The sequence below is a fragment of the Panthera leo genome, chromosome F3 (assembly GCF_018350215.1).
Source record: "Panthera leo isolate Ple1 chromosome F3, P.leo_Ple1_pat1.1, whole genome shotgun sequence".
NCBI lineage: Eukaryota > Metazoa > Chordata > Mammalia > Carnivora > Felidae > Panthera > Panthera leo.
Genome location: NC_056696.1, coordinates 16625355 through 16637789, shown reverse-complemented (window position 1 = coordinate 16637789; position 12435 = coordinate 16625355). Strand labels below are relative to the sequence as shown.

The window sequence follows — 12435 nt, the reverse complement described above, 5'->3', positions numbered from 1 at the left end:
CACTGAAAAATAACACTTTGGGTCAAAATAACAGAGTTATCAACAAAACCCTAACAAGAAAGACAAAAATAGATACACATTTACATACATAAGATTTTTTACCTTCAGAGTTAACAGATATGGTTGATCCTTACTATTCACAGATTTTGTATTTGTAAATTCACTTACTAAAACTTACCTGTAATCCAAAAATCAATATTTACAGCATTTTAGAAGTTATTTGCAGACATGCACAATGTGGCAAAAAAATTTGAGTCGCCCAATACACATGCTTCCAGCTGAAGGTGAACAAGGCAATGCTCTTCCTTCTTGTTTCAGCTCTCAAACTCTAAACAAGTGTCCTTTTCACAGTCTATTTATTGTCATGTTTTTACATTTTACTATTTCAAATGTCCCCAACTATAGTGCTGAAGGGCTGTCTGGTGTTCCTAAGCACAAGAACATGATGATGTGACATATGAAAAAACTGCATTAGATAAGCTTCCTTCAGCCATGAGTTAAATCTACATATTAAACATATATTAAAGATCGCTTTAAACAGAAGTATACATAAAGCAAGGTAATGTGTTCATCGGTTGATAAAAACATTGTGACTAGAAGCTCACAGGAACCTAATTGTACATGTCCCCTAGGAACTACTTTAGTATTTGCTAATTCAGTGTTTGTAGTAGCTGTGTAAGAACATAACTACCACAAATAAAGAAAATCAACTATATCTTGAATCTCCATATTGAAAATTAAAGAAACAGTTTGTTGCAAATGTTTTTACAGAACACATATGTAACCAGTAGTAGAATAAAAAGAAACCGTGTATCATCTTCTCTATTACTTGGATAAAGAATTAAGAACCATAATCTACTCACACAAAAAGAGATAGCAGAAATAAGGCAACAGCAAAAACACATAAAATTTTAAAAACATAAAGCCAGATGGATGTGAAAGGAAAACCAAAAGCCTGTCACATGAAAGTGAAATGATTCTGCACTATACTAATCGTGACTGAAAACAATTAACAAACAGAGGCAAAAAACCACAAATTTCCTTAAATGTAAGAACACAAAAATAAAGCTGGATTTCTGGTTTCCAGTTCTACATATTAAGAAGCTCAGGGGGCGCCTGGGTGGCGCAGTCGGTTAAGCGTCCGACTTCAGCCAGGTCACGATCTCGCGGTCCGTGAGTTCGAGCCCCGCGTCGGGCTCTGGGCTGATGGCTCGGAGCCTGGAGCCTGTTTCCGATTCTGTGTCTCCCTCTCTCTCTGCCCCTCCCCCGTTCATGCTCTGTCTCTCTCTGTCACAAAAATAAATAAAAAACGTTGAAAAAAATTTAAGAAGCTCAGAAATAGCCACTTCATGCTAATAACCAGTAAAAAGCTATACAAATTAAAAAATCAACAACTGTTCTTAGCTCCAAAAGATAGGTGAAGTGACAAGACAAACTGCTGCCCCCAAAACTGAACACACTGTCAGGTAAATATAGAGAATCATAACCCACTGGAGCAGAAACTTCCACGGGAATCAGTGCTGAGGTAGGAAAACTTAAACTGTAATTGAGGCTCAGTGTGGGCAAGTCTGAGAGGTTTCCATTTGCATGGAACATCTTTTTCAATCCCTTCACTTTCAGTGTGTTTGTGTCCTCACATCTGAAGTGAGTCTTTTGTAGGCAGCATATAAATGGATCTTTTTTTTTTTTAATCCATTCAGCACCCTATGCTTTTTGATTGGAAAATCAGTCCATTTACATTTAAAGTAATTACTGATAGATCTGTACTTACTGTCATTTTATTGTTTTCTGAAGGCTTTGTAATTCCTCTCTTCTCTTGCTCTTTCCCTTTGTGATTTGATGAGGTTTTTTTTTAGTGGTATGCTTAGATTTCCTTCTCATTATCTTCTGTGTATCCACTATATATTTTTGCTTTGTGGTTACCATGAGGCTTATATATAACAACCTGTAACAATCTATTTTAAGTTGATAACAATTTAAATTTGAATGCATTCTAAAGCTCTATATTTTATCCTCCTGTACTCTGCCTTTTATGTTTTTGGTGGCACCTTTTACATCTTATCTTGTATAGCCCTTAACTAATTATTGCAGTTATAGTTATTTTTACTACTTTTGTCTTTTAACCTTCAAACTAACTTTGTCAGTGATTAGTCAACTACCTTACTATATAGTTATGTTTACCAGTGAGATTTATACTTTTATATGTTTTCTTGTTACAACCTTGGGAACTTCGTCTTCAGCTTAAAGAAGTTCCTTTACTTGTAAGGCTGATTTAGTGATGATGAACTCCTTTACTTTTGTCTGGAAAACTCTTTATCTCATATACTTCAATTCTGAATAACTTTGCCAGGTGGAAGTTTCTTTCCTTCAGCACTTTGAATATATCATGCCTCTCCCTTCAAGCCTGCAAAGTTTTTGCTAAAAAAATATGATAATCTTATAGGAGTTCCTTTGCATGTAACAAGTTGTTTTCCTGTTGCTGCTTTTAAGATTCTCTCTTTAACTTTTGACATTTTATTATATAATGTGTCTTGGTGTGGGTCTCTCTAGGTTCATCTTTTTTGGAACTTTCTAGACTTCCTGATCTAATTGCCCATTGCCTTCTCTAGGTTAGGAAAGCTTTCAGCCACCATTTCTTCAAATAAGTCTGTCCATTTCTCTCTCTTCTCCTTCTGGGACCCCTATAATATGAATGTTAGACCACCTGATGTTGTCCCATAGGTCCCTTAAGCTAGCTTCACTTTTTTTCATTCTCTTTTCATTTTCCTGCTCTGATTGAATGAGTTCCACTATCCTATCTTTGAGTTCACTGATCCTTTCTCCTGCTTCATCTAGCCTGCTGTTGAACTCCTCCATTATATTTTGCAGACCAGTTATTGTATTCTTCAGTTCTGTGACTTCTATTTGGTACTTCTTTATATTTTCTAACTCTTTAAGTTCTTACTGTGTTCACCATTCTTCTCCTAAGTTCAGTAAGCATCTTTATGATTATTACTTTGAACTCTTTATCATGTAAATTATTTATCTCCATTTCATTAAGCCATTTTTCTGAGGTTTTATCTTATTCATTTGGAACCTACTCCTCTTTTTCCTCATTTTGACTTTCTATGTTTATTCCTGTTTTAGATAAAACTGCCACGTCTCCCACTCTTGAAAGAGTGGTCTCATGTAAGAGATGAACCTTATCATTCAATCATACTGGTTGTCTCTTGAACCTTTGTGATTGTCCAAGCAGCCTATTTTTCTTTTAGTTTGTTTGTTTGTTTGGGGTGAGAGAGGGCATGCACTTTATTTATTTATTTATTTATTTAGGGAAAGAGAGGGCACACACAAGCAGGGGAGGGGCAGAGAGTGGGAGAAAAAGAATCCCAGACTCCGTGCTGTCAGCACCAAGCCCAATGGGGGGCTGGAACTCACAAACCCTGAGATCATGACCTATGCCGAAACCAAGAGTCAGACACTTAACCAACTGAGCCACCCAGGTACCTCAGCCTATTTTATTTTTAATAGCTCCCAGTTGTTGAGGATATGCTGAGACCTGTCTGTGTCCCAAAATGGGGAGCAAGAGGGAATATTAGTCAGCACCTAGATTCAGGTTGATTAGAAGCCAGACCCTCAGGCAGCAGGTTTTCAAGTACATAAATATAGACAGTCTTGTGGGACCACAAGGATAAGCCCTGCTAGCCATCAGACCAGGCAATCTGGAGATGTTTTCTGGGTGACAGTTGCAAAAACTGGTATGCAAAACTGATCCAACAATCAAAAATCACATCAACTGGCTACAAAAGACAAATCACATGATTATATCAGTAGATGGAGAAAAGCATTTCACAAAATCTAACACTCTCATAATAAAAACTCTTAGTACACTAGGAATTAAGGGAACTTCCTCAACTTGATAAAGAATATGTTCATAGATGACATAATTGTTTATGTAGAAAATCTGAAAGAACTGACCAAAAAATTACTAGAACAAGCAATTACAGCAAAGTGGCAGGCTACAGGGTTAACATAAAAATCAATCACTTTCCTATATGCCAGCAATGAACAAGTGAAATTAAAAACACAATACCATTTACAATAGGACTCCAAAAATTATATATTTGGGTATAAATCTAAAAAATTATATACAAGACGTATATGAGGAAAAGCTAGGAAACTGTGATGTAAGATATCAAAGAAGAACTAAAGAAATGGAAAGATATTCCATGTTTGTGTATAGGAAGACTCAATATTGCTGTCAGTTCCTCCCAACTTGATCTATAGATTCAATGCAATCCCAATCCAAATCCCAGAAAGATGCCCTATGGATGTCAAAAACTAATTCTAAAGCTTACAGAAAGAGGCAAAAGACCCAGAACAATTGATACAATACTGAAGAACAAAATCTGGGGACTGACACTACCTGACTTACTATAAAGAGAAAGTAATCAAGATAGTGTGTTATTGGCAAAAGAACAGATAAATAGATGAACAGAACAAAATACAGAGCACAGAAATAGACTCATACATATATAGTCGGACAATCTTTGACAAAGGAGCAAAAGCAATACAATGGAGAAAAGACAGCCTTTTTAACAATTGGTACAGAAACACTGGACATGCCAGAATATAAGGAATACAGACACAGACCTTACTCCTTTCCCAAAAATTGACTCAAAATTAGAGCACCTGGGTGGCTTAGTCAGTTGAGCATCCAACTTCAGCTCAGGTCATGATCTCACAGCTCCTGAGTTTGAGCCCCGAGTGGGGCTCTGTGCTGACAGCTCAGAGCCTGGAGCCTGCTTCAGGTTCTGTGTCTCCCTCTCTGTTTGCCCCTCCCCCTCTCATTCTCTCTCTCTCTCTCAAAAATAAACATTTTTAAAAAATTACTCAAAATAGATCACAGACCTAAATGTAAAATCAAAACTATAAAACTTATAAAAGATAACGCAGAAGCAAATCTAGATGACTTTTGGACTGGTGATGACTTTAAGATACAACATTAAAGGCATGAGCCATTAAAGAAACTGATAAGATGGACTTCATTAAAATTAAAATTTTCCACTCTGCAAAGATACTGTCAAGAGAGTGAAAAGACAAGCCACAAACTAAGAGAAAATATTTGCAATAGTGATATCTAACAAAGGAAACTTATCCAAAATAAACAATTCTCAAAACTCAGTAAGAAAATAACCTGATTTTTAAAATGGACAAAGATCTTAACAGACACCTACCTCATCAAAGATACAAACATGGCAAATAATCGTATGAAAACGAAGCCTATGAAATAAGATGAAGCTCCATATGTCATCAGGAAAATGCAAATTAAAACAATGAAATCCCACTACATACCTATTACAAGGGCTGAAATCCTGAATAGTAACAAGACCAGATGCTGGTAAGAATACGGAGTGACAGGAATTCCCATTCATTACTGGAGGGAATGAAAAGTGGACATCCGCTGTGGAGAACAGTTTGGCAGTTTCTTACAAAATGAAACATACTCTGACCATACAATCCAGCACTCCTTGGTATTTACCAAAAGGAGTTGAAAATATGATAATGTCCACACAAAAACCCACACATGGATATTTAGAGCAGCCTTACTGATAATTACCAAACCCTGGAAACAACAAAGTCCTTCTGTCCTACAGCCCTTCAGTAGGCAAATGGATAAACTGTAGTACATCTAGACAATGAAACATTATTCAGAGCTAAAAAGAAATAAACTATCAAGTCATGAAAAGACATGTAGGAAACTTAAATGTACATTACTAAGTGAAATAAGCCAGTGTGAAAAAGCTGCACACTGTAGGAGTCCAACTATATAACATTCTAGAAAAGACAAAATTATGTAGACAGTAAAAAGATCAATGGTTGACAAGAGCTGAGGAAGCAAAGAACAAAAAAGAGGATTTTTAGGGCAATGAGAACACTCTGTATGACACTAAAATAGTTGATATATGTCATTATATATTTGTCCAAATTCATAGGAAAAGTGAACCCTAATGTAAACTATGGACTTTGAGCGGTAACAATGCAGATTCGTCCATTCTAACAAATGTACCATCATCCTATGAGAAATGTTGATAATGGAGGTTACGCATGTGTGAAGGCAGAGGGTATACACAAAAATCTGTGTCTTCCGCTCACTTTTGCTGTGAGCCTAAAACTGCTCTAAAACATAAAGCTTATTTTTAAAAATAAAGTAGTAAGTCAGATACATCCTCCCCATAAGAGGGGCAAGCTCCCCTGGCCTTCAGTCCCCACCCAAAGGGCTGCAGCATTTGCCAAAAAGCTCACATTGCTCTTTTTTCTTCTTTCTAAAAACAATTCAGTGAGGGGCACCTGGGTGGTTCAGTCAATTAAGTATCAGACTTTGGTTCCATTCACGATCTCATGGTTCCTGAGTTTGAATCCCACATCGGGCTCACTGCTGTCAGTGCAGAGCCTGCTTGGGATCCTCTGTCCCCCTCTCTCTCCACCCCCTGCCAACTCGTGTGTATGTGTGTGCGCACACATGCACTCTCTCTCAAAAATAAACATTAAAAAAAAATTTTAATAAAAACAATTCAGTGGGTTTTAGTACATTCACAAGGTTGTACAACTATCACCACAGTCTAATTTCAAAACATTTTTATCACTCCAAAAAGAAACTCTTTACCCACTTGCAGGCGCTCCCCATTCCTCCTTATCCCCAGCAACCTCTAATCTGCTATCTCTTCACATTGCTTATTGTTTTTATAACTTTCTAGCCTTTCCTGACTATTCAAAAGACTATCTAGTGCATGCCTCCCTCCAGCTGCTAGGTAAGTGATAACAATCTCAGCACTTTTCCCCCGGAACAGCACAGAACCAACAGGTCAATTTCCTAGAATCAGTCCCTGAGGTGTATAATCCTACTGAAAGAACCAGGCATTTATAATTAACTGAAGCCTGTTCATGCAGATTTATTCACCACCATCACCATCACACCTGGGAGAACAAAATGGTTACTACCAATTGAATGCTCATTCAGAGTTCAACTTAATAGGTGCCAAAGCCAAGGTGGTCAGCGTTGACAGCTGAGAATAACTGGTTTTGAATCACAACCTCTACCCTGACAAGTTTTATGACTTTGAGCAAATTACTTAATCTCCCCATGTCTTAATTTTTTTTAAGCTATAAAATAGGGAGGATCATGTTACCCCCCCCCCCCCGCAGAACTGTTGTAAATATAAAACGAGCTAGCATAAGTAATGTGCTTAGAACAAACAATACATTTAAGAACTTAATGAATGCTACTTATTGTTGGTATCTATATTATCTATCTATTAAAAGATTCCTGAGAGGTGCCTGGGTGGCTCAGTTGGTTAAGCGGCCAACTATGGCTCAGGTCACGATCTCACAGTTTATGCGTTTGAGCCCCGCATCAGGCCCACTTCAGTTCCTCTGTCCCCTTCTCTCTCTGCCTCTAACCCACTCACTAACTCACACACACACTCCCTCTCTCTCAAAAATAAATAAAAACATTTTTAAAAATTTAAAGAATTAAAAAAAGTAAGAGATTTGGGGCAACTGGGTGGCTCAGCTGGTTGAGAGGCTGACTTCAGCTCAGGTCATGATCTCACGGTTCATGGGTTCAAGCCCTGCATTGGGCTCTGCGCTGACAGCTCGGAGCCCGGAGCCTGCTTCGGATTCTGTGTCTCCCTCTCTCTCTCTGCCCTCCCCCCGCCCCACTCATGCTCTGTCTCTGTCTCTCAAAAGATGAATAAACGGGGGCACCTGGGTGGCTCAGTCAGTTGAGCGTCTGACTTCAGCTCAGGTCATGACCTCATAGTCGTGAGTTCAAGCCCCGCATCGGGCTCTGTGCTGACAGCTCAGAGCCTGGAGCCTGTTTCAGATTCAGTGTTTCCTTCTCTCTGCCCCTTCCCCACTCATGCTCTATCTCTCAAAAGTGAATAAACGTTAAAAAAAATTTTTTTAAATATGAATAAACGTTGATAAGTCAATAAAATACGATTCTTGGGGCACCTAGGTGGCTCAGTCAGTTGAATGTCCAACTCTTGATTTCAGCTCAGGTCATGATCCCATCCATCCATGGTCATGGGATGGAGCCCCACATCAGGCTCCATGCTGGGCATGAAGCCCACTTAACATTCTCATTCTCTTTCTCCCTCTGCCCCTCTCCCCTGATTGCACTCTCTAAAATTAAATTTTTTTTAATTTTTTTAAAAAGATTCTTAAATGGGGTCAAAATATGATGAGTACTAAAATAAATTTAAAAAAAGCTGGTGGCTAACCATGGTTGGACCATATGAAATCACCAATACATGACTTTTTTTGACCTATAGAAATGGTAATTTCATGTGATTCAAGCTAACATATACTTCAAAGAGACATACTTAAAAGTACATGGAAAGTTGGGGGGAAAAGGACAAATCATATCAGGTAAATTAAAATAAAAAAGATACTGAGATAGGCAGATTCAATATCAGAGTATAATTTGGCCTAAAAGCATTAAATAGGACAAATGAGGTATTTTTATATTGATAAGCAGTACAAGTCACACTGAAAAATCTCTTAGTCAAAAGCCTATATACACCAAATAGTGTAATATCAAATCCATAGAGCAAAAACTGTTCAAAATACAATGAAAAACTGACAGACAATTCAAGCAGAAGACAATTAGCTGTTAACAAATCAAGTGCCTTCTAAGAAATGAGGATACAGACATGAAGTTTAATTGGTATGGTTCATTAATAGATATGTACATAAACACTCTATCATTCTGGCCAAACATAAAGGTTCATTTTCTCACACACCACATACACACACACACTCAAATTTGTAGAGTAGAGGTTGTTTAGGATACTTCTCTGACAAAAATACAGTAAAACTGAGTATCAGTAAGAGTTTATGTCAAGTAGAGGGGATCCTAATTGCTCATTTATTGACAAACATTCCCCAACCCTGACTAAAACAGATGATCTGTCTGGTGCACTGATGCTTCCCCAACACCTAAAAGAATGTCTGACGCATGGTAAACACTGTATAAATATGTACTGAATGAAATTAAAAAGCACTAAATACTCAGGACAATAGGGACTTCAAAGCTACAATCATAGACTGCTTAAAATGTAAAAATGAGAATACTACATGTCAAAATATTTCTGGTTTTGTTCCAGCATACCTTTATAGTAATATTATTATATAAACTACACAATCTGAAAGCATCAACTGAAAATCTATTCCAACTAATAAAAGATTTCAGAAAAATAACAGTTCTTAGAGCACATGAAGTACACAAAACAGTGCTGGTTGTTATTATTACAAATGTTTCTCTACTTTCACACATTTGATAGTTTTGTACTTTATATAATGACACTCTCTGCCTTTCTCATGCCAAAGGCAGCAATTTACATCCACAGGACAAAAATTATTTCCTGCTCTTCTGTGATAACATCATCAGCCCCTGAGGAAAAAGGCCAGATCTCCTCTGCAGCAATGCCCATCAAGTAAAATGCCTATCTTCACCGCTACCATGGACAGGGGTGTAATCCCATGCAAAAGCTTCCTGGCCAACAGTACAGTAAGAAAGTAACTGGGCCTCCCTCCCCAGGGACCGTGAATCCCTGGAAAGAATCTAAACCAACCTAAAAGCAGTATCTAACTATTATCTAGAGTTTTCACATTTTCTTAGCTACCTATAAATAGAATACATCCACCCCCCTGCACACACACGTAAATCTATCAGATTATTATTTATTTTTTTAAACATTTTCTGAAATATATTCTCTATGAAAATAGATGATCAGTATTTTTATTTATTCATATTAATGTTTACTTTGAAAAAGAGAGACAGAGGGTGAGCAGGAGAGGGGCAGAGACAGAGGGAGACAGAATTTGAAGCAGAGTCCAGGCTTGAAGCTGTCAGCACACAGCCCGACTCAGGGATTGAACTCACCAACCGTGAGATCATGACCTGAGCCAAAGTCAGCCACTTAGCCGACTGAGCCATCAAGGCGCCCCATGTGTTTTTATTTTTAAGCAAGCCTGCCAGATACAAAATACACAAATTCAATAGCTTTCTTTTAGGCCAGTAGTATCTCATTACACCAAAAAGAGGGTGAGAGGAACCCATTCAGAAAGCCAGTAAGAATAAACTTCTTATACAGAGAGTACTTACAAAAAATACTAGTTAATTCTACCTAAGTACTTAAAATCTCCAATAAACACAGATACATATAATTTTCCAGGATAGCAGAATTCAGAAAACAGACTATTATATAACTATATATTGTAAAGATGCCAGATGATTTACAGGTTCAATCTAATTCCATCAAAACTTTAAAAGGCAGTTCTTGTGGGAGTGTCTGCTTGGCTCAGTCAGTAGAGCATGCAACTCTTGATTTCAGCCCCATGTTGGGTATAGAGATTACTTTAAAAAAAAAAAAAAAAGTTACTTGAAAATTCACACAATGATCTAACCTTTGGGATAGTGGTTAAGGACATGAGCTCTATAGTCAGACTACCAGCGCTTGATTCCTAGTTCCTCAGCTTTAATGTGCTCTTAAACTAAGTATTAAACCCATCTGTATCTCAATTTCTTCATCTGTAAAATTGTGACATAACACCAACATCATTGGCTTGTTATGAGGACTGAACATGCTAACACATGTAAAAAAAAAAAATTTGACATATATCACGTACTCAGTAAATACGTATAAAGTAGTGTCAACATCTGGAAGAAAACATGGGGGAAAACAATCAAGAAAATTTGGGGGAAAGGGAAAGAAGGCATAATCACCAGATAGAAAGATTAATTGAAATTACTTAAGAGTGATAAAAGAAATTGCAGGCAAATCAAAGAAACAGAATAGAGAATTCAAGAGCTTCCCAGCATGAGATTTTGGTATCCAATAAAAGTGGCAAATTACAAAGCATTTGTGAAAGGACAGGTTCATTCAAAACATTACTGAAAGGAGGGATTATTCAATAAGAAGGTGGTGGGACAAATGGCTATTAGGGAAAAAATTCAAAGTGGCACCTACCAGAAACCAAACTCAAAACAAACATCAAAAGGATTTTGATTTTTTGTTAAATGACTAAGAAAAAAACTACAACTATTTCTGTTATCAGGGTAGGAAAGAAATAAGCATAACGCAAAGGAAGAAATCATGAATAAAAAGACTGATAAGTGTAACTTCATAAAATTTTAAGACTTCTGCATATTATATAATAAGAGCAACATTTAAAGGCTAGAGTTTGGGTTGGGTTGCCTAGGTGGCTCAGTGATGACTCACTCAAGTCATGATCTCACAATTTTTGAGTTTGAGCCTTTCATTGGGCTCTCTGCTGTCAGTGTGGAGCCTGTTTCAGAACCTCTGTCTCCCTCTGCTCCCCTCTCTCAAAAATAAATAAACATTAAAAAAAATTTTTAATAAGATAAATAAAGGCAAAAGTTTGGAACATGACAAATGGTATTATAACAAGTTGTTACGGAAAGAAAAAAAAAAGATGAGTACTCCAATAGAAATGAACTAAAGAACATAAAAATACAAATGACCAACATCCATATTATGTATTTTCTAGTTGCCATTCTCTCTCTCCCTCAGTTGTACAGCAGCCCCAGAGCATCTGGTGGTGGGGATAAGGATGCAGGAGGAAGAGAGGGGGCAGGCCTCTAATTGAATCTAAGCCAATTAACTTAATACCTTTTACTGTAACACTTTGTTCCAAAAGGAGCTTTAAGCCAATTAACATGGCATTTTCCTTTGAACAGTACAGGAAAGAATTTAAGAACTAAACTGTCTCATCAGATTAAACCCACAAAGAGAATGTAGTAGAGAGGAGAGAGAAGCTGTCCTCCCTCTGGACAATATGGCATAGAGATAGAAGGTCTGTAAGAGATTGCAGGTGTCAGAGAAAGGGTAAAGAATTCTTCTCGAAACAAGGAAAGGAAAGGAAAGGAAAGGAAAGGAAAGGAAAGGAAAGGAAAGGAAAGGAAAGGAAAGGAAAGGAAAGGGAGGGGAGGGGAGGGGAGGGGAGGGGAGGGGAGGGGAGGGGAGGGGAGGGGAGGGTAAGGAAAGGAAAGGAAAGGAAAGGAAAGGAAAGGAAAGGAAAGGAAAAAAGTTTTGACTTCATTAAAGTTAAAGAACTTGAGGAGATATGCTTTGCAGTTAATGAGAATTACATTTTAGTTTAAGTCAAAAATAACAGTAAACTGGAATATAACACCTAAATTGTTTTTCAGAGAACCTGCTATTAAGACATATAATAGGGTAGGTGTGCCTGGATGGCACATTCAGTTAAGGTTCCAACTTCGGTTCAGGTCATGACCTCAGGTTCGTGGGTTCCAGCCCCACATTAGGCTCTGTGCTGACAGCTCAGAGCCTGGAACCTGCTTTGGATTCTGTGTCTCCCTCTCTCTCTGCCCCTCCCCCAGTCACTCACTCCCCCTCTCTCAAAAAA

The 12435-nt window shown here is 37.7% G+C and overlaps 1 protein-coding gene across 5 annotated transcripts in view; it reads right to left on the bottom strand.

The window, feature by feature from the left end:
- The window catches only part of RABGAP1L (RAB GTPase activating protein 1 like), a 755410-nt gene that overhangs the window by 710435 nt on the left and 32540 nt on the right, over positions 1 to 12435 (bottom strand). Inside the window, exon 1 of one of the 5 annotated variants that reach the window (XM_042925080.1) lies at positions 5335 to 5463. The exons of 2 other annotated variants lie outside the window; for them this stretch is intronic. In XM_042925080.1, coding sequence (XP_042781014.1) covers positions 5335 to 5414 — 80 coding nt within the window. In that variant the 5' untranslated portion in view covers positions 5415 to 5463. Of the gene's footprint in view, positions 1 to 178; positions 673 to 5334; positions 5464 to 12435 lie in introns of those variants that run through there. 2 more of the 5 variants (XM_042925084.1, XM_042925082.1) reach the window with 2 other exon arrangements.